This window comes from Palaemon carinicauda, chromosome 13, assembly GCF_036898095.1.
Source record: "Palaemon carinicauda isolate YSFRI2023 chromosome 13, ASM3689809v2, whole genome shotgun sequence".
Lineage (NCBI taxonomy): Eukaryota > Metazoa > Arthropoda > Malacostraca > Decapoda > Palaemonidae > Palaemon > Palaemon carinicauda.
Genome location: NC_090737.1, coordinates 137,231,122 through 137,258,331, shown reverse-complemented (window position 1 = coordinate 137,258,331; position 27,210 = coordinate 137,231,122). Strand labels below are relative to the sequence as shown.

The following is a 27,210-nucleotide window of genomic DNA, read 5'->3' as shown; positions in this document are numbered from 1 at the left end:
ACAATTACAGTTCATTTCAATATACAATCTGTGAAATGCTTGGAAAAAAAAAAATTGAAATAAAGTTTTAGTATATCTCAACAAATAAATTTACTTTGAGAAACAAATTAACTGAGATTTTAAGAAACCAATTAGCATAGAGGAACAAAAAACTATAATCAAAAAGTTAGAAATATATCTAACGAACATCCGTATCAATAACACGAACCAGTTTCTAAAGCATTATTTCATAAGACTACTTGTACAGTATACTAAGAGTAGCAGCAATGTCCTAGAGAAAAGCACACTCGCAAACTGCCCTAACCTTATGACCGAAAATAAATAACCCAACAGATGAACAGCAACTACACTGTAACTCCTCTAAAATACAAAGCCATGACTTCAATTAATGCAATTCTACAGAAGCAAGGAAAGCAATCTGCAGAAAATGCATTTACAAAATTATTATTATAGTTCCATTCCTGTATCTATTCAGAAGTGTCTAAATTCCCCAAGTGGTCGACAGCAATGAAGATAATATTGCACTGGTTTCAATTCCGAATATATTACATTCCTTTCCACCTTCCTTAATAGAGACAAAATCAAGTAAAAGACATATATGGGTACAAACTATCTACTGTATTATATGATGCAATATTAAAAATATATACAAATATATACTGTATTTATAATCTCTAACTTTTAAATTGATATTCCTCATCGAATCAATGCTCTCACTTGGTCAGAAGGCGCTATGATGGCAACACAATTGGTTGAAAAGCATACAAAACTTAAAATACAAGGGACTACATATCGTCACCCTCATAAACTAACTCTCCAAGTCATTTTCTCCACTTGTTAGGAAATAAAAAAAGAACCCTCTCGTTTCCTAAATCTTTATATCATTGTCTTGAGCTTCAATTCACAAATTCTTAACAGAAGAATTTGTGAATTAGAATTTGTTAATTGAAGCTCAATACAATGATATAAAGAATTAGGAAATGAGAAGGTTTTTTTTATTTCCCAAGTGGAGAAAATGACTTAGGCAGTTAGTTTATGAGGGTGACGAATTATAATAAACTAGTTTTCTAATTAATCACGACAAAATATTTCAACTAAAAATATTGCACATTATTTAATTAGACAATTTTTGTACTTCCCATGTGCAAGAAAAAGCACCTAACGGCAGAAGTATTTTCCTTCACTCCTGTCTTGGTTCTTGATTAAAAGCGTGTTCTGGTGCTAATACTTCCCTTCCAATATTTCTTAAACATTTGAAACTACAGTTTACCTATTTACAGCACAGAGTACATTATCTACAGAAAACATGCACAGCATTGCAAATCTAAATACAGTGATATTACAACTTTTTAAGGCATAGTTCTACAGTGTTGCTAACAAAATAAAAACTCTATGGTACAGTATATATTTTTGATTATTAATAAGGTACTCCATCAAAAATATCTTCAATTAAATTAAAATTACTCGTATGGCACAATAATATAATTCTTTGAGATTCTTATCATAGTGATAGACCATACAGTATATCAATAATTCTTATCTATGTTTTATTAAAACCACAACTATTCCCTGTAGCAAATTCACTGTTGTAGGCATTTCAAACTAGTCTTCAATTAATTTTAAACACTGGGAATAAAGATAAAAAAAAAGGGGGGCTTCTTGACAGAAAGGTTTAAAGGTCGCTCATGAATGACAGAGGGAAGGGACAGTGACATTGCCCTAGCAAACAGGACAAAGCCCTAAAGACTGACCATATACAATTCTCTTCAATTAATTTCAAACGCTGGGAAACAAGATAAAAAAAATAGGGGGGGCTTCTTGACAAAGGTTTAAAGGTCGCTCATGAATGAAAAGGGAAGGGATAGTGACATTGCCCTAGCAAGCAGGACAATGCCCTAAAGACTGACCATATATAATTCTCTTCAATGAATCTTAAACACTGGGAAACAAAATAAAAGAAAGGGGGCTTCTTGACATTAAGGTTTTAAAGGTCGCTCATGAATGACAGAGGGAAGGGACAGTGACATTGCCCTAGCAAGCAGGACAATGCCCTAGAGACTGCCCATATATATTTCTCAATTAATTTTAAACACTGGGAAACAAAATGAAAAAAAGGGGGCTTCTTGACAAAGGTTTAAAGGTCGATCATGAATGACAGAGGGAAGGAACAATGACATTGCCATAGCAAGTAGGACAATGCCCTAGAGACTGACCATATACAATTCTCTTCAATTAATTTTAAACTGGGAAACAAAAAAAAAAAAGGGGGGGGGGGGGCTTCTTGACAAAGGTTTAAAAGGTCGCTCATGAATGACGGAGGAGGGAAGGGACAGTGACATTGCCCTATCAAGCAGGACAATGCCCTAGAGACTGAACATACATAATTCTCTTCAATTAATTTTAAACGCTGGGAAAAAAGATAAAAGAAAGGGGGCTTCTTGACATTAAGGTTTTAAAGGTCGCTCATGAATGACAGAGGGAAGGGACAGTGACATTGCCCTAGCAAGCAGGACAATGCCCTAGAGACTGACCATATATAATTCTCTTCAATTAATCTTAAACACTGGGAAACAAAATAAAAAAAAGGGGGCTTCTTGACATTAAGGTTTAAAGGTCGCTCATGAATGACAGAGGGTAGGGACAGTGACATTGCCCTAACAAGCAGGACAATGCCCTAGAGACTGACCATATATAATTCTCTTCAATTAATCTTAAACACTGGGAAACAAAATAAAAAAAAGGGGGCTTCTTGACATTAAGGTTTAAAGGTCACTCATGAATGACAGAGGGAAGGGACAGTGACATTGCCCTAGAGACTGACCATATATGATCAGCGCCTAAGCCTCCGCTCCACCCAAGCTAGGACCAGGAAAGGACAGGCAATGGCTGCTGATGACTCAACAGATAGACCTATAGGCTCCCCCAAACCTCCCAAAACTATAATACATTGGTCCTATTCAAAAATCTATTTCAAAATTGATCATAGATAAAATAATTTTCAATTTATGATGCAATAAAATTGCTATATTGAAACTTATCGGCCTCCAAAATATATTATAATGGCATTAAAAGTTACCCAATATAACACTTTCAAGAAAAATAAAATTCAGATTTAAAATAAAAGATTGGAAATCTCTTAATGTTTACATAAATGGTACAAAATGTATAAAATACCCTAATTTGTATACTTCCAAAAAGCTTTATACAAGATTAATGTAAATTTTTAATTGCATCTCAAATAACATATACTGTAATGTCAATAGTAAAAACCAATGACATTCTCAGATTGTAATTTTTAGCTAATCTTTTGTGAATAAGTTTTTCAAGAAATGTAACCAAAATATTTTTTCTCTTTACTCACTGAATTTATACACATTTAAAAAATAAAACAATAAAAAATCCAAAAATATATTTACCAAGATATCTCTCGTATGCGTCCAGACGATTCGACTTCATCCACAGACATAAAACAAAGCTCCTGAACAACTGATTCTTTATAACTTAAAATTTAAACTAAGATATCAAAAATCTTTATTTCTAACCAAAGAAATTCTGTTAAAGAATTATAAGTTGACTTCTTTATTTTAAAAAGTATGTAATTCATTTCGCTTAAGCCTAGTGAAAAAGTGAAGAAAAAGAGAAGACTTATTGATAACTCATTCTGGTAGGTTTTATTTTATCCAAAGCAACTATAGAAAATATTTCAACTTGTGAGGAATGAAATAATTCGCTAAGGTTTCCATTCCAAAAATCACGCCAGTTCCTAAAATATGCCTACAGCTTAAAATAGAAAATATCACTAGACATATGAATGAAAAATCCATCAATACAATAAAAGAAAGACTGATAACTAATAGCTCGTGTTTTAAAAATCAATCAACAGAGATAATGCCACCAAGGCTGAATTCAAAGACTGGCAGTACCCAAAATACCTGTATTTTGATAGCGATGAACTCAAAATCAGATAGAGGGGCAAAAAGGCCACTCGTGGTTGACTTCAACATAGAGATGTCGGTGTAGGGAATAACACCATCTCCTGTGACAGACTGAAAATTAAAAAAGAAGTTTTGAGATACATAAAAATTCAGACTGTATACTTATATCATCATTTTTGGTCTCAAGCCATGTCGTCCTGATGAACCTGTACGCTTTAAGCGTACAGGTCCATTAGGATGACATGGCCATCTCACCCAAAAATATATTTTTCGCTTTGCTTCAAAATCCGTTTATTAATTGCTAAGCTACAATCGTAGTTGGAAAAGCAGGATGCTATAAGCCCGAGGGCTCCAACAGGGAAAAGGAAACAAGGAAATAAATGAAATATAGATGTAATTAACAATTAAAATAAAATATTTTAAGAACAGTAACAACACCAAAATAAATCTTTCATATATAAAATATAAAAACTTTAAAAAAACAAAAAAGAAATAAGATAGAATAGTGCCTGAGAAACTCTAACCCAAGACAGTGGAAGACCATGTCACAGATGCTATGAACTACCCAAGACCAGAGAACAATAGTTTGATTTTGGAGTGTCCTTCAAGAAGTTTAAAATCATTTTAAATTGATCTAATTGTTTGATAATACTGTACAAACCAATATCTTTGATAACCTTTTTCTTTGCTTCAAAGTGGGGAAGCATATACTGTATTGTCTACCAAACACTTGATGAATAAAATGAGTCACAATATGGTGCAAAAGATTCAACTCCTGTCAGGGGTTAATTTGAATACAGTATCGACTCTAGAAAAAGTGCCTGAACTCAATCAGTGGAGGTAATTAGTGATGTTATATAAAATCCCCGTTTTTATACATAAGAAAACTAACTTGGGAGCAGGGATCTCTAAAACGTCGGACATCTTCAAAAAAAAAAAAAAAAAAAAAAAAAAAAAAAAAAAAAAAAACAACAGAGCAAGACAAAACATGTCTAACCAATGCAATTGCTGATAGAGGAATGAAGATAAGGAGTGGGGAGATGTAGGGGGGGAGGGGGATGTTGACGAAGGAGAGGTCTAATTGGTGAGGGATCTATGGACGTGGTTCAATCTGGCCCCAGTTTTCTATACCGACACTCAATGAGTGAGTGAGCGAGCTAGGTTTATTGCTGGCATTCCATGCATCTCTTTTTCTCTGGTATATTCAGCAATAACTATGCCTTAGAAATGGTGCTAGAGGAGCATTTCACTGGGCGACACAGGTTCCTCGCCCAGAAATAGATTTTTCCTTCGTCAAAATCCCTTATTTTTATCTTTATTATTAAAAGTCTAGCAGTAGCTTTACTTGGATACAAAGTTCTACAAGCCGAGGGTCACCATAGGGAGTCAGTCCAGTACAGAAAAATAACTAGAAAAGTACACCAAACGACTGTATATAGGAGAAATAGAAAAAATATAAATAAGTAAAATAACATAAGATTAAGTAAAATAATAAAAGATAACAGATTCCTGTTAACCTTCAATAAAAAAAAAAAAAACATTTGAGAAAGTTTGAACTTCCCTAGTTCCATCGCTTCAACGTGACTAGAAGAGCATTACAAAAGGAGGTCACAGGCAGAATAAAACTTTTGAAATAAATAAGAAACCCCTTTGAATTAACTACACACAGAAGGTCCTTAACCTACAAACATGACAAATTCGTAGATAATTAGTATTTTTCCCTAATACAAACCTGGAATTATTTATATATGGATATGTCTTTTGGTAAAGCTGGAAGGTAGTCAATTAGACTTTTTGGTGCAAGGTGGCAACCCTCGCAGCCTCAAAAATTCATAAGGAAATATTGTAATACAACAATATATAATTTAACATAGTAAAGCAATATGAAACAGGACTATTTGTTGTCTTTTGCAGCTGAAAATTATAGGCATGTGATGAGGCCTACTCTAAGGCAAAATTTTACAAAATTCAATTTACAAACAGCTTTTTGAGGACTTTCTGTATCTAGTACTTTGTGGGGGATGGTATCGTCTGGGAAGATCTGAATTATAAAGTATTTCATACCACACATACATACATATACCGAGGCACTTCCCCCAATTTTGGGGGGTAGCCGACACCAACAATGAAACAAAACAAAAAGGATACCTCTACTCTCTACGTTCCTTCAGCCTAACCAGGGACTCAACCGAGTTCAGCTGGTACTGCTAGGGTGCCACAGCCCAACCTCCCACATTATCCACCACAGATGAAGCTTCGCTGCTACCTCCGCGGTCATCTAAGGCACCGGAGGAAGCAGCAGGGCCTACTGGAACTGCGTCACAATCGCTCGCCATTCATTCCTATTTCTAGCACGCTCTCTTGCCTCTCTCACATCTATCCTCCTATCACCCAGAGCTTTCTTCACACCATCCATCCACCCAAACCTTGGCCTTCCTCTTGTACTTCTCCCATCAACTCTTGCATTCATCACCTTCTTTAGCAGACAACCATTTTCCATTCTCTCAACATGGCCAAACCACCTCAACACATTCATATCCACTCTAGCCGCTAACTCATTTCTTACACCCGTTCTCTCCCTCACCACTTCGTTCCTAACCCTATCTACTCGAGATACACCAGCCATACTCCTCAGACACTTCATCTCAAACACATTCAATTTCTGTCTCTCCATCACTTTCATTCCCCACAACTCCGATCCATACATCACAGTTGGTATAATCACTTTCTCATATAGAACTCTCTTTACATTCATGCCCAACCCTCTATTTTTTACTACTCCCTTAACTGCCCCCAACACTTTGCAACCTTCATTCACTCTCTGACATACATCTGCTTCCACTCCACCATTTGCTGCAACAACAGACCCCAAGTACTTAAACTGATCCACCTCCTCAAGTAACTCTCCATTCAACATGACATTCAACCTTGCACCACCTTCCCTTCTCGTACATCTCATAACCTTACTCTTACCCACATTAACTCTCAACTTCCTTCTCTCACACACCCTTCCAAATTCTGTCACTAGCCGGTCAAGCTTCTCTTCTGTGTCTGCTACCAGTACAGTATCATCCGCAAACAACAACTGATTTACCTCCCATTCATGGTCATTCTCGCCTACCAGTTTTAATCCTCGTCCAAGCACTCGAGCACTCACCTCTCTCACCACTCCATCAACATACAAGTTAAACAACCACGGCGACATCACACATCCCTGTCTCAGCCCCACTCTCACCGGAAACCAATCGCTCACTTCATTTCCTATTCTAACACATGCTTTACTACCCTTGTAGAAAGTTTTCACTGCTTGCAACAACCTTCCACCAACTCCATATAACCTCATCACATTCCATATTGCTTCCCTATCAACTCTATCATATGCTTTCTCCAGATCCATAAACGCAACATACACCTCCTTACCTTTTGCTAAATATTTCTCTCATATCTGCCTAACTGTAAAAATCTGATTCATACAACCCCTACCTCTTCTAAAACCACCCTGTACTTCCAAGATGGCATTCTCTGTTTTATCCTTAATCCTATTAATCAATACTCTACCATACACTTTTCCAACTACTGTACACTCAACAAACTAATACCTCTTGAATTACAACACTCATGCACATCTCCCTTACCCTTATATAGTGGTTTTTTTGTATCAAGGATAAAAAAGCTAAGTTTTTTTATCAAAATGAAGATGAGACCAGCTTCTGAGAACTAAACATCCGAGCAATACTTTAAACATGGCAGAATCTATTTACCAAGAAACTTTCCCCCTTTCCTCCCTCTGTTCCTCTCAGCCTGACGAGGAGAATATAAGAATAAAAATATTTTCTCAGGTGTTGGTATGGTATGATTTGGTATAATCTTACTTGATTTTATGCTTTGGTAAACAATTTTGATATACTGTAATGATACTGGGAGTTAAATGGCTGGACTGGATTAGAAATGAAACTATAAGAGAGATTACTCAAGTGCCATATGTGGACAAGATCATGGTGAGGGGTAGATAGAGATGGTTTGGCCATGCTCTTTGCACTCCCCAAGAGAGATTAGTTCACCAAACCTTCAACTGGGCTCCACAAGGCACTAGAAGAGTTGGAAGACCCCTGGCCTACATGGCTGAGGACTATGAAACATGAAGCAGGAGATGATGAATGGAGAAGAATTGAATTAAAAGCTTAAGACATAAACGACAGGTGAAATCTAACCGAGGCCCTTTGCGTCAATAGGCGTAGGGGATGATGATGATGTACTGTTATGGACTCTCTCGGCAATAACTGACAGTCCTCCTCCTCTATTGGGCTGTTACCGAGGTTCTACTGTACATTCATACTGCTCTGCAGCCGAAGTAAAAGCGACAGCTGTGTGCTGTCGGTTGGGTGGGGTTTAAAGTCACGTGGCAGTAAATATCTACACCTCGTTACAAATATTAACAACCTAGTTCCAGCTTTGCTGAGCCATACCCCTATTAAAGGACGGAGGTGTGTATTCTTTTAGGAACTAAAAAACATTTACAGGTGGAAGAGAGAATCCAGAACCTTGAAATAAATATGTAAATACAGTAGAAAGAAAATATAGTAAAGCATTTAGTATAGTGGCAAATTACAGCGTATATCTGAGACAACAAATCACAAAATGTCTTAAAGAATGAGAGAAAACTGACAAGGCATAGTTCAGGAAATCACAGAGCCTCTAGACCAGGATACCGGGTTTGTTACACCCCCTGCCTTTACCTTGAAGCATTGTCAACTGAGTTAGGAAGGACATGGGTTGTGATGAAGAGAGATGGAGGCAAGAAAGAATGAGACATTTACGTACAGAAAAGCATGAAATAACTGTAATTGATTATATATTCCAAAAATTATTGGTGCATACTCTCAGTTAATAATTTTGAGACCCATGACAAGGAAAGGATATGTTTTTCAGCCAACATGCCTGAAAAACCACACGCTCACAAATTAATAAAAACCGTTGATCATAACGTGCACAGTTAGATTTTGGAAAGTTTACAGAATTCCATTCTAAACTACAGAATACAGTACCTAGACTCTTTCAGAATCCTTATGAAATTTAAAAATCCCAAACAACCAGCTCATAATAAAAAAAATAGATATTAAATACTCTACAAAAAAAGGTTGTAACTTGAAACATCAAAGACTTTCAAACTACAGACAAACAAAAAATATGAAAAACAACAAAAGCCAATGTGTGGTAAACAGAGTATGAACAAATATGAAAAGATAAACTTTCAATTACAGACAAACAGAAAATATTAAAAGCAACAAAAGGCAATGTACGGTCAACTTACAAAGTATGAACAAATATGAAAAGGTTAATCAGTGTGTTCCTTCTTTTTCGTGGTAACTTTTGAAATAACTGCGGAGGCACCAGTCCCAACTGAACTAGCGACTACTCCGGCTGTTCCAGCCACAACCGACCCAGCAGTTCCAACAACCGTCCCAGCTGTTCCGACGACACCCGCACCAACATTGTATGTTGTTCCTGCGACCCATTTGACACCCGTTACGCCAGCGCCAACAGTGGTTGACCCTGAAGGAGAACAATCTCGGGGTTAAAATACAATAAAATGTAAAGTCTTCAACTCGCAAACATTTGGAGATACAAACAAATCCAACAGAAATCATACATCATACTGTATCAAATGTTTGTATACAGTAATAGGGTAAATAAATGCTGTTATAAAACAATATTACTTAACCCTTCTACCCCCAGGCTATTTGGAAATTTTCAACCCTTAACCCCCAAGGGTTATTTTTTTTCAAGCACATTTTGCAGTATATTTTTTTTAAATTGCTCTAACAGCCTTAATTTTTGACATAGAGAGATCAGGTTGGTCTCATTCTCTTGGAAAATGCCTGAAGTTTCTCAAAAAATTATCAAAAATATAGAAAAAAAATGTAAATAGCAGTTTTTTGCAAGGACGTACCAGCACGTCCATGGGGGTAAAGAGATGAGTTTTGTGAAACGTACCAGTACGTCCTTTGGGGGTAAAAGGGTTAATATAATACAGTAAGCAAAACGACATTTGAAATAACCTGATATTTATTCAATATGAAATGGGACTATTACTTCACTTTTGTAGCTGGAAATCTTAGGCATGAGAGTAAGGTTAGGGCTACATAGGCCAAAATTTAACAAAATTCGATTTAAAAACAGCTTCTTGTATCCTATTAGTTTAGAAGTTGAGGAACTTCTGTATAACGACAATAACCATCTGAATAGGATAACCGTATCACCAAAAATTATGTGTTAAAAAATGTTTAATTTAAGTCCAACAACATAATGACAAATTATACAAGTGAAAAATGGAGATCCCCTTTCCATAATAAAATACGGTGATGAAATTGATCGGTGAGATAATACAAACCTTTTACGCAATTAATGCCAAAATATCTTTAAAAAACCCCAAAACGGGCCAACACAGGATCTTTGGCCTAGTGAGAGGTTCCTTTATAAAAGATTTTACAAGTTATAAAAGACCAAAAGACTCAATGTGAAGTTGATAGAGAAAAAATAGCAAATATTAAAGATAATTTACATTGTTCATACAAAAATCATCTTTAAAACTTACTGTGTATTCATTACTACTCAACTAACAACCTTCTCCCATTATGAAAGAGGGGCACTCGTTGGTTGAGAGGTGGTCCCTCTGAAATTAATAACGTGTTCATTCCTTCCAGGGAATTTAACCCGTTTACCCCCAAAGGACATACGGATACATTTAAAAAAAACTCATCCCTTTACCACCATGGACGTACCGGTACGTCTTTGCAAAAAACTGCTACAGTATTCAAATTTTTTTTTGCATATTTTTGATAATTTTTTGAGAAACTTCAGGTATTTTCCAAGAGCATGAGACCAACCTGACCTCTCTATGATGAAAATTAAGGCTGTTAGAGCAATTTAAAAAAAATATATACTGCAAAATGTGCTCTAAAAAAAAATAACTGGGTAGTTTGTAGCGCTACGGCCAAGCGTCCTAATTTGCTTATTATTGCTCCGACTGTTATCTTGTATAGAATAAAAACGTTTGGAAATGGTCTATGGATCTTAAATATGTTGTGTAAGGGGGGGGGCAGCCCCCCGGGTAAAGACACGGCTTTTAGCATAGGTTAGGCGAGTTTTTCAAGTTAGCTTCTCCCGTCGTACTCGTAAGTAAGGAAACTGTTGTGTAAGGGGGGGGGGGGGGTCCGGGAGGGGCGAAGCCCCCCTGGGTAAGGATACGGCTTTTAGCATAGGTTAGGTGGATTTTTTAAGTTAGCTTCACCCGCCAAAATCGTTTTAGAACGACGGCCACAGTTCAGAATATTCCCGTTTTCTACGGGATCTGGCCGTTACCCTACAAAGGCTCCAAATAACCCCTGGGGGTTAAGGGTTGGAAAGTTCCAAATAGCCTGGGGGTAAAAGGATTAATTTTCCTAGTCTAAGAGAGGATTGAGAAAAAATTAATTCTCGCAGCCTCTTAATCAGCAAAATATACGAGGCGTTGAAGCTGTTGGGGAAAAGGCAAGTTCTAGTTTCTCAGAAAGAATCTTATACTATGAAATCATAATGAAAGTAACTTGTTCATTTACAAACACTGTTCTTTCATAAAGTAGTTATACATTTTGGGACAGTAACTCTCTCATCTATATTTGTACAGTCATATACTGTAGATCAGTTTCTAAATCATTCAGAATTCATTAGTTACAAAGGTTTAGTCATATTGGGTTTTGTAACTTAAATAAAGTTAACTATCTATCTATATACCAAGGCACTTCCCCCAATTTTGGGGGGTAGCCGACACCAACAATGAAACAAAACAAAAAGGGGACCTCTACTCTCTATGTTCCTTCAGCCTAATCAGGGACTCAACCGAGTTCAGCTGGTACTGCTAGGGTGCCACAGCCCAACCTCCCACATTTCCACCACAGATGAAGCTTCATAATGCTGACTCCCCTACTGCTGCTACCTCCGCGGTCATCTAAGGCCCCGGAGGAAGCAGCAGGGCCTACTGGAACTGCGTCACAATCGCTCGCCATTCATTCCTATTTCTAGCACGCTCTCTTGCCTCTCTCACATCTATCCTCCTATCACCCAGAGCTTTCTTCACACCATCCATCCACCCAAACCTCGGCCTTCCTCTTGTACTTCTCCCCTCAACTCTTGCATTCATCACCTTCTTTAGCAGACAACCATTTTCCATTCTCTCAACATGGCCAAACCACCTCAACACATTCATATCCACTCTAGCCGCTAACTCATTTCTTACACCCGTTCTCTCTCTCACCACTTCGTTCCTAACCCTATCTACTCGAGATACACCAGCCACACTTCTCAGACACTTCATCTCAAACACATTCAATTTCTGTCTCTCCATCACTTTCATTCCCCACGACTCCGATCCATACATCACAGTTGGTACAATCACTTTCTCATATAGAACTCTCTTTACATTCATGCCCAACCCTCTATTTTTTACTACTCCCTTAACTGCCCCCAAAACTTTGCAACCTTCATTCACTCTCTGACGTACATCTGCTTCCACTCCACCATTTGCTGCAACAACAGACCCCAAGTACTTAAACTGATCCACCTCCTCAAGTAACTCTCCATTCAACATGACATTCAACCTTGCACCACCTTCCCTTCTCGTACATCTCATAACCTTACTCTTACCCACATTAACTCTCAACTTCCTTCTCTCACACACCCTTCCAAATTCTGTCACTAGTCGGTCAAGCTTCTCTTCTGTGTCTGCTACCAGTACAGTATCATCCGCAAACAGCAACTGATTTACCTCCCATTCATGGTCATTCTCGCCTACCAGTTTTAATCCTCGTCCAAGCACTCGAGCATTCACCTCTCTCACCACTCCATCAACATACAAGTTAAACAACCACGGCGACATCACACATCCCTGTCTCAGCCCCACTCTCACCGGAAACCAATCGCTCACTTCATTTCCTATTCTAACACATGCTTTACTACCTTTGTATAAACTTTTCACTGCTTGCAACAACCTTCCACCAACTCCATATAACCTCATCACATCCCACATTGCTTCCCTATCAACTCTATCATATGCTTTCTCCAGATCCATAAACGCAACATACACCTCCTTACCTTTTGCTAAATATTTCTCGCATATCTGCCTAACTGTAAAAATCTGATTCATACAACCCCTACCTCTTCTAAAACCACCCTGTACTTCCAAGATTGCATTCTCTGTTTTATCCTTAATCCTATTAATCAGTACTCTACCATACACTTTTCCAACTACACTCAACAAACTAATACCTCTTGAATTACAACACTCATGCACATCTCCCTTACCCTTATATAGTGGTACAATACATGCACAAACCCAATCTACTGGTACCATTGACAACACAAAACACATATTAAACAATCTCACCAACCATTCAAGTACAGTCACACCCCCTTCCTTCAACATCTCAGCTTTCACACCGTCCATACCAGATGCTTTTCCTACTCTCGTTTCATCTAGTGCTCTCCTCACATTAACAACAAATGCAGCCATTTCTTTTCCACTGCAGGGAAAAGGTATCAGACATGTCCAATTTCATGTCTGGGGTCTGGCCATTTTCATCACCACGCTGGCCACTGCTGGGGGATTTAGTCTGATCGATCACAGCAAATCAACCTATTATGGGTGGCCCTGACTAGTACAGCTTTGCTGATCATGGCAATACACAAACCTTTTCACCACATTAAGGTATACCCACTAAAAAGTTTCGTATAAATAATTTGTAGCCAATCTGTTTTGTAATTGTCCGAAAGTACATGTATGTGATTGATTCTGCACCCTAGAATATCATGTCTTGATACTGAAAATGGTAATTTTCTTTGCAACCTCATTAATGCCTTGAAATCCACCTCATAATTAACAGTAGTACATGATATTCTGTAGTATACTCACTACGCTACCCTTACACTTCAGTTTATGTAACTGCTACGTGTGCATTTGTGCTGGTGGCATTCAAATAGTAAATGTCTTATCTTATGTGTACCATATCTTTAACATCATTACTGTGCTGATACAGCCCTGTATTTATCAAAAAGTAACCACAAAATGCAAAAACTAATCACAAAATGTAATAAGACGATAAAGCCGATAGCTTAGTACAGCATACATAACATCTTTAAATTACAAAATTACTTTAAATTCATTTAGTTTATGATAAAGTTATTTTCAACAACAAACTTGATCCCCTTCTCAGACTCACCTACAGCATAAATCCCCGACGCTACTCCAGAAACTGCTCTACTCAGGTACCCTGCAGGTGGTTGCTGCTGCTGCTGCGTTTCAAGCTGACCTCCTGAAGGTGATACTGGACTCTGCGGGGGGCTCTGATTCGGACTAGTAGGCGAACTAGGATTGGACGGATTAGACGGAACGGCAGAATTCACGTCGGAGCCCTGAGGAGGAAATCGTAGTTACAAACAAAACCAGAATATCAGAATGACAGTAAATATTTTTGTTGTAGGGAAAGGTTTTCATTTACAGTGATATAACCAGATTCTAAATTCGAGAATTCAAATGATTTATGTTCACCAAACGTTCAGCTGGGCTCCACAAGGCCCTAGGAAGACCCAGGCCCACATGGCTGAGAGCTATGAAGTGCAAAGTAGGAGATGATAAATGGAGAAGTACTGAATTAAAAGCTCGAGATATAGATGACTGGCGAAATCTAACAGAGGCCCTTTGCGTCAATAGGCGTAAGAGGAGATAATGATGAATGTGCAATGTCTGCCATGCTTAGGCAACTAGTAATTACGTATTGTTGATACTAAAGTTATTAGGATACTATATGCAAAAAGAAAAAGCATATTTGATGCAAAATCCCAAATTTTTAACAGTAATTTATATTTTTCCTAGCTATACTGTATACACTTGATTCCTTTAAAAAGAATATGCACACAGTAGAGTTAAAGAAACATTATCAATGCAGATATCTGGCTGTTGAGAAACCACTGTCCATAAGTATGAGCTGGAGTCTATTTGTTAATTAAATATAATGGAACCTAGGCTTACACTGTAACAAACCTTGGCAGAAACAATTAAATTTCCTAACGAAATTAATTTTCATTGTCGACATAAAAAGAAATTTACAGAATAAGCAATTAGATATACATATGGGAAACAATGTTAACTTACTGATTTTTATCTACTTCACTGGAGTTCAAGTTGTTTCGGCTGTGATAACTTTAGGCCGTGATCCCTTAGGGCGACACTTGTTCAGGCTGTGATTACGGTACTGTATACATTAATATCACATCACAGGTTCCCAAAATTAAGGCCTAAACATAAACAACTCATGGCCTAAAGTGATGCTGCCTAAAGTGCCAGTCACTGCCTAAACGGCCTTCTACCATTTAACCGAATCTTGTAGGTAGTAGGTTGCCCGGGGCACCAGCCACCTGTTGAGACATTACCGCTAGAGAATTATTGGGTCCTTTGACTGAATAGTCTGGCTTATTCTTTACATACAGTAATCCCTCGCCATTTCGCGGTCTCAGTGCACCGTGGATTCTCAAAAATATTCATCAAAAATTAGAAAAAATGGTGCGAGAGTTACGCGGGCGCTAGCAGAAGGCAGAGAGTACAGTAGAACATCAGGTATTAACACGGAGATGGCGCTCAACTCAAAATCCACCTCTCTGATTCGCTGGCCATCTCAGCTCCAGAATCTCGCAAGCTGATTGGCCAAGCCGCAGACACACTTTACCCAGGATCTCTCCCTGCTGTGCGCCCCGCGAAGGGAGACCGCATTCATTGTTCTCTCTCGCTTCGCTTGTGTTGCTTAGCCTTGCCGCGTGGAACTTTTAGCCGTTTTCTTGTGTTTTTTAGTGTAAAATAGTGCTTTTGACACCCTTGAAAATGGCTCCTAAATGTCCTCTACCCTCTTCATCCTCTAGTGAACCCAAGAAGAAGAGAAAAATGATGACGGTGAACAAGAAAGTAAAATTATTGGACATGCTTCTTAAGGCAGGCAGTAGCTATGCGTCTGTTGCCCGCATTTACGGAGTGAATGAATCGAGGGTTCGCTACATAAAAAAAGGATGAAATGAAAATACGTAAAACTGCCTCAATAACGTTCTCCAAGGACACTAAGCGCGTTGTAACTCTTCATAATAAGACGATTGTGCAAATGGAGAATGCATTATCAATGTGGATATCGGACTGTTGGGAAAAGAAGGTTAGTCTCGATACCAACATGATTCGAACGAAAGCCAAAATCCTAGTTCCTGAAGGAAAATCTAATGAATACGACGAAGATGATGATCCTGCCCCACGAGAAAAACGTGGATTTGTTCCCAGCAAGGGCTGGTTCAAGAAATTCAAGAGGAGGTTTGACCTTCGCAGCGTTCCTTTGTTTGGGGAAGCCGCCTCGTCAGACCAAGAGGCAGATCTTCGTTACGTCGAGGACGAGTTCCCAAAATTAATTAAAGAAGGTGGCTATCTCCCGGAGCAGGCTTTCAATATGGATGAGACTGGCTTCTTCTGGAAGAGGATGCCGTCCCGGACGTTCCTTTACAAGGACGAAGTAAAAAAGCCAGGGTTCAAGGCCCACAAAGATCGCGTCACTCTCCTCATCTGCGGGAATGCCGTGGGCTTCATGCTCAAGCCCGGCTTAATTTACAAGTCCATGAATCCTCGGACTTTGAAAAACAAAAACAAAGCCTTGCTGCCCATCTACTGGATGAGTAATAAAAAGGCATGGATAACTAAAGCCCTCACACTCGACTGGTCCGTGAACTGCTTTATCCCACAGGTGAAGCTGTACCTCGTGGAAAATGGGCTGCCCTTTAAAGTCCTCCTCTTGATGGACTGTGCAGGCGGACATGCAACGGGTCTGCATTATGACGGGGTCCAAGTGGAGATCCTGCCCCCCAACACCACTTCCCTCATACAACCAATGGATCAGGGGGTCATTTGGGCCTTCAAGGCCATCTACACAAGGTCCACGATGGAGGGCCTCATCTCCTCCATCGATGAAGATGACGAGGGCTTCAGCCTCAAGAGATATTGGGGGGAATACAACATTGCAATGTGCCTGGTCAACATTCAGAAAGCTCTTAATGAGATGAAACAGCAAATATTGAATGCAAGTAGGAGAAAATTGTGGCCAGATGTTGTTCATGACTACGAGGGCTTTACGCCGAACGAGGTTCACCACTCCGCCGTAGATAAGGCTGTGAGACTGGCACGGTTAGTAGCCAACGGCGGTTTCTCTGACATGACGACGGATGACGTCAACTCACTGATCGAGTGCCACTTGGAGCCCCTAACCGACGAGGACCTTGTCGAAATGACAAGATCAGCGAGTGAGGAAGAAGAAGAGGCAGCCGATGTCGGCAACGACGACGAAGCTGAAGAACGTGGCTTTACCTTGGACAACCTGCAAGAGCTCTACAACATGGCACAGGCTCTGCAACAAAGGGCGCAGGAAATCGACGATAACATGGTTAGAGCCATCGAATTCAGTAACCGTATTGACGGTGTAATAGCGTTGTACAAGAGCATCTTTGCTTAGATGAAAAAACGTCAACAACCTTCTGCAGAAGCATCAGATACTCCTCCTGCTGCCTCTCCAGCTTCTCACGGAGCCACTACGCCGCCTCTCCTGCAGTTTCTCTATTGGAAGCCGTCGTTGACGATCCACTACCTCTATCAACTGACGATGAGGCGTCACCTGAGGAGCAGTAAAGCTCTCATTAACCTGTGCAGTAAATCATCTTCATCTTCTTCACCTCCATCATACTGCACAGGTGTTTCATCGTCATTTATCAAGATCATCGTCATTGTTAGAGGAGAGTTACGTATCTTGTTATTAGAATAAAAGTTCTAAAAACATATCTATAGTAAATACACGTGCACTATATTTACATATGTATGTACATGGACACTTGCACTATTTATATTATTTATGTATAAATGTAAATGTACATACAGTATATGTGATGTATTAAATACTGTATTTATACAGTACAGTACTTTAATTTATGTACAGTATATAATTTATATTATCAATATTTATTTACATGATTCTTTAATGTTCTAATTAGAGAACCATGACTTATGAACATCACCTGTATGTGACACTGAACGTTGTAGAGCACACCCCTCGCTTGTAGCTCGTTTGTACATTGTTTACATGCCAAATACAAATGGAAATCGTTCCTATTTATGTACAAACGATCCGAGGGAGAAGTCATTGTTAAAAGACATTATTTTAAGTGATGCAACGAGCTGAGTGATAATGTGGTGACTAGTGCCAGCCAAGGGTAAACTAAACGTGGCCATAACAAAGTGAATGGACTTGAATCTAATGCAACCGGGAATTGTCAAGAACAGTGTTGCTGTGTATTAAAGTTAAGTCTGTTACTAGATCTACCTGATTGTGTGTCCCTACACCACGATATGAACAAACCCGCAAACCTGTGGAGAACGTGAATACAGCAAAAAGGACTCAAAAGGTCAGTAGTATCCAAATGGTTTACAGTGATTAAAGGGATTCACTCTGTCAGTAATTCCCTAGTAGGTAATTCACAGTGATAAGCAGCAAAATGGCCGCACAAAGCATTGGTTGCCCAGTGCCTGGATGCACCTATCGAACCGAGGCATCCACAGAGCCCATCATTACCGCAGCGCTCCTGAACGCACACACAACGACTCATGCCCAGAGCCCAGCAGCTCAATACCACCCGCCAAGCACCAAGGTTGAAAAACTTAAGCGCCCAACGATATCAGCGGCCGGCACGAGTGGGGAGTGGGACTATTTCCTAACTCGTTGGGGCGAATACCGCAAGGGAACCGGGCTCGAAGGCGATGATGTTGTGGTACAGCTCCTTGAATGTTGTGAGGAGAGCCTACGCAAGGACATCACCAGTGCCGCGGGGAGGAGCCTGGTAGGCGAATCGGAGGATGCGGTGCTTAGTGCGATAAAAGCCCTCGCGGTGTGCGGGGAGAACGCAATGGTGGAGCGGGCGGCTCTCTCAAACATGCGACAGGGCCGCGAGGAACCGATACGGGCATTTCACGCCCGCGTGAAGGCCCAAGCAAACACGTGCAAATACGTCAGGAGGTGCATATGTGGACTAAGCGTAAACTTTGCGGACGACGTGATCAAAGATGTGCTTGCACGAGGTATCTCTGACCAGGACATCCAGCTGGATCTACTTAGCGACCAGCGGCAGGAGATGTCGCTGGAGGAAACGATCAGGTTCATCGAAGCGAAAGAGTCTGGTAAGCAGTCTGCGTCCCGATTGCTGGACACCTACAGTCATGGCGCGGAGGCTGTCACCAGCTCCTATCGCCGCATCAAGCGCCAAAACGCGGTAAACAGGGGTGATGCATGTCAGACGGATGTAAGTGACGGTGGCAGACAAGCTGTTTGCGGGTACTGTGGTGAGAAGGGCCATGGCAAGAATGCGCCCTGGCGAATCAGGAAGACTTGAGTGCCCGGCTTACAGTAGAAAGTGCCGCAAATGTAATCGCGATAACCACAGAGCGAATGTGCCGGAGTAAATCGGCGGCTGAATCTGCCAACACAGACGCATGCGACGAACAGATGGCAGCATTCGTAGAGTTGTGTGCCATGTCAGATATCCGAACGATCGACGGTGAACAGTTGCTAGCACTAGATCACCACCTGTATGACAACATGTGCGACTCAGCATCCATGCAGGGGATTACCTCGCCCTGGGATTCAGACCAGTCAAGCGCGCAAGACCTGCAACACTCCCTGCCATGGCCGACACCGGTTGCCAGAGTTGTCTGGTCGGGGTTAACGTTATCGAGCAGATGGGCCTGACGACCGCGGACCTGCTCCCGGTCTCGATGAGAATGAAGGCTGCGAATAAACAAGATATCCGTATCTTAGGGGCAGCCATCGTCCGATTCTGCGGAACACACGCCGGAGATCCGCAAACCGAATCTCAGCAAATAGTGTATGTCACGGATTCAACCGACAGTGTTCTTGTCACGCAGCGCCTGCGTCGATCTTGGCATAATCTCCAAGGATTTCCCCACACTGGGTGAGATGTCGTGCAGTGCGGCAACCACAGACAATTGTACACCGCAAAATGATACGTGACAATGGCGTGACATCTCAATGCAATTGTCCTCGGCGCACGGCGCCCCCACCTAAACCTACGTCTATCCCCATGCCGACCACAGAAGGTAACAGGGAGGCCATTCAACAATACCTGAATGAACTTATGCCTCCAGCACATTCAACACGTGCGTCCACCAGCCCCTCCCCATGATGGCGGGCCCACCGATGCGCTTGATGGTTGACTCAGATGCTAAGCCCGTTGCCCATCACACCCCCATTCCAGTAGTGTTACACTGGCAAGAAACCGTGAAAGCAGGTCTGGACCAAGACGTCAAAATGGGAGTTATCGAGCCAGTACCCGTAGGAGAGCCGGTGACATGGTGCCCCCAATGGTAGTCTGCGCCAAGAAGACGGGGAAGCCTAGAAGGACGGTAGACCTTCAGGCTCTCAATGCTCATGCCACTCGTGAAACACACCACACCCAATCGCCCTTTCATCAGGCCCGTTGTGTCCCACCGGGGAAACTAAAAACAGTGTTCGATGCCTGGAATGGATACCACAGTGTACCACTGCACAAGGAGGACCGCCACATGACCACCTTTATCACACCTTAGGGCAGATATCGATACTGTGTCGCCTCACAAGGCTATGCCGCGTCAGGCGATATGATGAGATAGTATCCAACGTCCGTGACATGACGAAATGCGTTGATGACACATTACTGTGGGCCGACACTATTGAGGAAAGCTTCTACCAGGCAGTCACTTGGCTCGACGTCTGCGGGAGAAACGGCATCACCCCCAATCCCGACAAATTTTTGTTTGGCTGTCGCGAGGTAGAATTCGCCGGCTTCACCATCTCAATGGACAGTGTGCGCCCTTGTGCGAAATACCTGCAGGCAATATCAGACTTCCCACGCCCGAAGAACATTACCGACGCTCGATCGTGGTTTGGCCTAGTAAACCAAGTGTCTTATGCCTTCAGTATGGCTGAGCGCATGCTCCCGTTCCGTGAGCTACTGAAACCCGATAAGGCATTTACGTGGACTGACGATCTTGAAAGCGCATTCCAAGCATCTAAAGAAGCAATTGTAGATGAAATTACCAACGGGGTGCGCATCTTCGACAAAACCAAGCCGACATGCCTTGCGACGGGTTCTGGCTGTTCCAAAAACATTGCCAATGCCCAACAAACAAGCCATTCTGCTGCCCCGAAGGTTGAAAGGTGACCCTAGTCGGGAGTCGTTTCACGCACCCAGCCGAATCCAGGTATGCCGCGATAGAGGGGGAAGCCCTGGCGGTAGCCGATGCCCTTGACAAATCACGCTACTTTGTCCTCGGCTGCTCAAACCTGGTCATTGCGGTAGATCACAAGCCACTATTAAAGGTGTTGGGGAACCGATCCCTGGATGACATCCCGAATCCCCGCCTGCGCAACCTAAAGGAGAAGACACTGCGCTACCGCTTCCGCATTGTATACGTGCCAGGGATGCGCAACAAAGCAGCTGATGCCATTTTACGTCATCCAAGAGGCGACACCAACCCAGAAAAACTGTATCTCCCTGACGACAATGCATCAGTCAGCGACCACTCCATACCGTTGGTCCACCACGATATCCTTGCCGGCATACGCATGAGGGACTGTGACACATGCACGATTGAAGAGCCCGCATACCTCACAGCCCTAGATTCCCTTCCAGCGGTCACCTGGGACCGCGTACGGGAATCTACAGCAAGCAATCCCGCCCTTCACGCGCTCACAGAGCTCATCGAACATGGGTTCCCGACATCAAAAGATGACATGCCACAACACCTCCGTGCGTACTACCACCTACGGAACGAGCTCATCACCTTCGACGGTGTCGCATTGTTCAAAGATCGTGTTATCATCCCGACGTGCTTGCGCCAGGGTGTCCTATCCGCATTACATTCGGCACATCAGGGTGTTTCCATGATGACTGCTCGTGCAGAGGCATCAGTGTACTGGCCAGGCATTACCGCAGACATACAGGCGACTAGAGATAACTGTGAGGATTGCCACCGCATGGCCCCCTCCCAACCATCCGCCCCCCCTACCCCACCCGTCTTGCCTGTTTACCCATTCCAGTCAATGTGTGCCGACTACTTCACTCACAAGGGCGCCCACTACCTGGTAATTGTGGACCGATACTCAAACTGGCCACTTATATCAAAGTCTACCAGTGGTGCCAAAGGACTAATTGACAACCTGCGCCGTGCATTCGTCACGTACGGAATTCCTGAGGAACTTGCCAGCGATGGTGGGCCAGAATTCACGGCAACCGAAACACGTGGGTTCTTGAGAGACTGGGGTGTCCACCACCGACTGTCATCAGTAGCATTTCCACACAGCAATTGCCGAGCGGAAATTGGAGTGAAAACGATGAAGCGCCTGATTACTAACAACACGAGGACAAATGGAGACCTAGACACAGATGCCGTTCAGAAAGCAGTCCTCCAGTACAGGAACACTCCAGACCCAGTCACAAGAATCTCCCCAGCCATGTGCGTCTTCGGTCACCCGATCCGCGATCTCATCCCTATCCTTCCTGGGAAGTACAACCCCCACACCACATGGCGCGAAACCCTGACATCCAGGGAAGAAGCCCTACGCAAGCGCCATGTCCGCATGATGGACACATGGTCACAACACACTCGCCGTCTGCTACCCCTACGGGTTGGTGACCATGTTCGCATCCAGAATCAAACTGGCCCACATCCCACCAAATGGGACAGGACCGGGACAGTCGTCGAGGTAAGGCAGTACGACCAGTACGTGGTAAAGGTTGATGGCTCGGGTCGAGTATCGCTGCGCAATCGGAAATTACTGAGAAAGTTCACACCGATTACGAACCCGACAGAGCCGCAAAATATAACCTATGGTGGCATACCCCTTCAACCACCCGCAAGCGCGGCCCCGACCAAGCCGAAGGAGACTAACCGACACGTATCAACACCGCCGGACCCGCCTGCTGACCAACAACAACTGCTGGCTGACCGACATTACCCAACATCAGTCGATCAACCTCCCCCACTCACGCCTGTAAAGCCGGCCAACCACACTCGCCAGCTTATACACACAACGCCGAACGACCAAACTCCACTGCCCCCACCAGCAACACCAAGTCGTGTCAGACCTTCAACGCCAGCCGCTCCACCCCAACTAGCAAATACCATCCCACCAATTGGTCTCGCCGTGGGCCGGCCATCCAGGACTGTCAAAACGCCCAAATGGCATGAAGACTATGAATTTTCATCTCATGCTTAACATGTCTATGTCCAATGTCGTAGAATGCTCGATCGACCTGATATCATATCAGACATTGCATTACTTTCATCAGTGTAATTATTGCTTTGTGTAACTTGACTAGTTTGAAGAATGTTTGATCAACCTGTTATTAGATTAGATGTCATATTACCATCCTCATTACATTCATTTTTCAGTATGATTTACAGAACTATCAGGCTGTTCAGTGCAGATTTTCAATTTTAAACTCAATGACCCAGTTAATTACTGTTCAAACTTAATCAGTCTCTTCCAAGCCGATCAAGACTTGGGAGGAGATAGAGAACCATGACTTATGAACGTCACCTGTGTGTGACACTGTGAACGTTGTAGAGCACACCCCTGGCTTGTAGCTCGTTTGTACATTGTTTACATGCCAAATACAAATGGAAATCGTTCCTATTTACTAATGATAACATATGCATTTATAGGGTTAATATACACTTATTGTCATTATATATACATGTACACAACAAAATGTACATATTCCAAAAATAGGGAGGGAACCTACTTCGCGGTTTTTCACCTATCGCGGTCGGTTCTGGTCCCCATTAACCGTGATAGGGGAGGGATTACTGTATTCCCCTCTGTCCTCATACACCTGACAACTCTAACCGAAGGGCACTGGGAGTAGCTTAACCCGAATCCTTTCTAAGTATGAGCTGTAGAACATCATGGTGAACGCGAGTATCAACATTTTCTTCGTGAAGAGGAATGCTTGAGCCTTGATCGTGAACGCTCCACTTGCAATCGTGAACCTTATATTCGTGAACGTGAACAGTGTGAACATCATGTGCCTAGCCTGTGAACATGAGCATCGGACTCGCGATAGTGAACATCCGCCTCATGTTCGGGAATGTCACCCTCGTGATCATGAGCACTGCCCTCGCGATCGCGAGCGTTGCCTTCGCGAGCGTACATTGGCTCTAAATCGCAGGCAATAGACTTCTGGTGGAGGCACCAAATGAACACAATGGTTCACCGGCAGTGGAAGGAGTGAGTAACCGAGGTGAGATATTTTACAACCATACTTTCAGGACTCTATAATGTAACAATTCCAACAAAAAATTTCTGTTCTAGGATATGTTAACCTGTTTCACTGACAGTTCCTATAAAATCATTTCCTGCCCAGTCACAGTCTACTTTACTTTAACCCCTTTGTATTGGAACCTGCTCTTAGTCTAACCACTGTCAGGTTTAGAAAATAAGGGTCCAGGAGGGACAAAGGAAGGAGATATTTTATTTTTTCTGTTCGAAATGTTCCCCTGTCTGTAAATATAATTTTATAGGAGATATCACCATATGTGAGGTGCCTATTCTATGCAATTGAGTTGGCCATAATTACTCCAAATGTGGGCCGTAGGCTAGTGGAAACTTGTTGTCCTCATCTTACCCTACATTTTCTTTTTTGTATTTGATTAAAGGTTAACAAGTATCTTTACGGTAAATAACATAAATCCAGATCTGTAACAATGACGACTGTGGTCAACGATGTACTCAAAGTTTTGAGGAAATTAAAGGAGATACGTACAAACTCAAGTACCCACACCTAACCTAACTTAAATCATCTTGTCCTTCGCCCATATATATTTCTGACTTCCAATACTATGGTTGGCTTAATCTTAAGATGACCGCTACCTAACCTAGACAAGCATGGGCCTCCCCTAATCAGTGCCATTAGTTTATTTAAATAGAAAATAAACTTTTACTCATTACCCTGGTATATTTCATCAGCCTAATCCATTCACTCCTGTCATTCCCATTCCCAAGTTAAGGCCTACTTCCCTTGGTTACAAGAAATTTGCCCCAAAAACTAGTTTCATATCATCAAAATATGCCTAATGGCTTAATAATAAACCATAACAGAAACAATATTACCAACTCACCGGTCTTATATAGCCGTAGATACCCTTTATATAGCTGGTCATTGCGGAATATAGATGAAATTCTTTTTTTTTCTATATCGGGAAGACGTGAATGTTCTTTCAATAACTCCGTCGAGAAGGTTCAAGTTCCAACTCTCGAGCCTTAATTCATCAATTAAATGATGAATTAAATGACACTCCATAAACAATAGTTCCTCCAACGAATAGTCAGCTCATAATTAAATCCCTGTGACACTTTTTAAAGAGAAATTACTCGTAATTACAAGGTTCTGTCAGAAAATGTCCACGAGTAAATAGCCTTCCCTTTCTCTTTTGTTTGTTTTGGACTCGGATACATAGTCTCGACTACAGCTGCGCGTGGCAGATTTATGTATCTCGATGCTGATTGGTCGAGATTTATCCATCTGGAAGCTGATTGGTCGGGACATCTGCGCATTGGACCAATCAGCTTCACGATTGTTTTTGGATATGCGGACTGGCCTGTCTGATGTACGATGTCAGGAGAAGATAATAAGAAAAGTGCTGTTTAAGAAAGAAGGAATAGGGAAAAGAAAAGAATATATTTATCAGATTTGGAAAAAAAGAGAGAAGAAAATAATAGAATTAAAACAAAGAAGAAAACCAAGGTGTTTTTGGATATGTGGACTGGCCTGTCTGATGTACGATGTCAGGAGAAGATAATAAGAAACGTGCTATTTAAGAAAGAAGGAATAGAGAAAAGAAAAGAATATATTTATCAGATGTGGAAAAAAAGAGAAGAAAATAAAAGAATTAGAATGAAGAATAAAAACAAAGAAGGTGCCGATGGAAAGGCGAATCCCTCCCCCCCCCCCCCCCCCCCCCAACAACTGAACAGAACTGAACTGGCCTGCCTGATGTATGATGTCAGATTACCACCTCGATGTCACGTGGTGCCAACTTAACATGATGAGCAGCCAACCACTTGATGATTGTTTTATCGTCTGTCTACGACTCATTGCTGCAGCCACTTATGAGGAAGATCAACTGATAACAAATGGATATTCTGAGACTATGTCTATGTTGTTAACCGATCTAAGAAATTCTTTAGGCTTACATAGTTCTGAATCTTTGAAACTTAACAACTAGAGTTCATACTCAGATGAGTGCCAGCTTCGAGAGAACAAATTTAGTTCCTTGACCTTGGTGAGGTTTCTTGCAGTATCAACAACTTCCTGCTTCTGTTAAATATATTATCCCCTGTTCTTTCAAATAACAAAATATATACATCTATTTAACTATGACGTAATGTAGGCCTACTCATCTAAATAATTTTAAACAATCAAATGTGATGACATCACTAAGAACTATCACTTCATCCCTTAATCACTGCATCTCCTGTTCCATTTTTACTCACACTGACGTCACCAGGGGTGGCCGTAATTGAATTAGGTGCCTCAGTCAACCTTTTATTCGTTCATGCTTTTTGCAGGTTCTCTGTTAGTACGATATCACAATATGCTTAACTTTAGCTGATTTGTTAATGTGTGAGTCTAGAAAATTATCTTTTTAACTCTCTTTTTAACTCTGTGGTAAGAAAGGTATTCACATATCAAATGTGAACAAGCTATATAAAGGAAGAGAGAGAGAGAGAGAGAGAGAGAGAGAGAGAGAGAGAGAGAGAGAGAGAGAGAGAGAGAGAGAGAGATCAAGCCATGCAGTTGTTGAAACACGTGACGTAAGCCATGTGCGAACACTAGTCAGTGCACGTATCTTGCGCACTTGTGTAAGTAGGCCTATGCATGATACGTCCGCAGTGAACATAGTGAATAAAATACAAAATCAATTATAATTGTTTACATATTTAGGCCTATTTCTGCTTTAAAAGTCTATTTCAAAGATAACTTGCTGTAGGCAATCTTGCATTTTGCAAAAGTGCAGCGAGATATTAGAATGTCCTCTGTATATAAGAACTTGGTTGTATTTGGTAAACATTGACATCTGCCATCGGTATGGACACCCAGGGTCTTACATCATATG

General features: G+C 41.5%; 1 protein-coding gene across 1 annotated transcript; it reads right to left on the bottom strand.

Annotated features, from left to right (window-relative positions):
* Positions 1-3,292: 3,292 nt before the first annotated feature.
* On the bottom strand, positions 3,293-25,553 carry LOC137652503 (transmembrane protein 263-B-like). Its single transcript, XM_068385951.1, has 4 exons — positions 25,213-25,553; positions 14,189-14,381; positions 9,247-9,488; positions 3,293-4,046 (listed from the first exon to the last, which is right to left on the bottom strand). The coding sequence occupies exons 1-3, from the start codon at positions 25,252-25,254 to the stop codon at positions 9,271-9,273; spliced, it is 453 nt and encodes a 150-aa protein (XP_068242052.1). The 5' UTR covers positions 25,255-25,553; the 3' UTR covers positions 3,293-4,046; positions 9,247-9,270.
* Positions 25,554-27,210: the final 1,657 nt, after the last annotated feature.

Bases quoted from the DNA above. Each gene is read 5' to 3' on its own strand.
- LOC137652503 (XM_068385951.1), bottom strand. From the start codon at position 25,254: ATGACCAGCTATATAAAGGGTATCTACGGCTATATAAGACCG. The intron at 14,382-25,212 runs GTGAGTTGGTAA...TTTCCTCCTCAG, and splicing joins TCTACGGCTATATAAGACCG to GGCTCCGACGTGAATTCTGC. The intron at 9,489-14,188 runs GTGAGTCTGAGA...GTTCTCCTTCAG, and splicing joins GTCGGGGATTTATGCTGTAG to GGTCAACCACTGTTGGCGCT.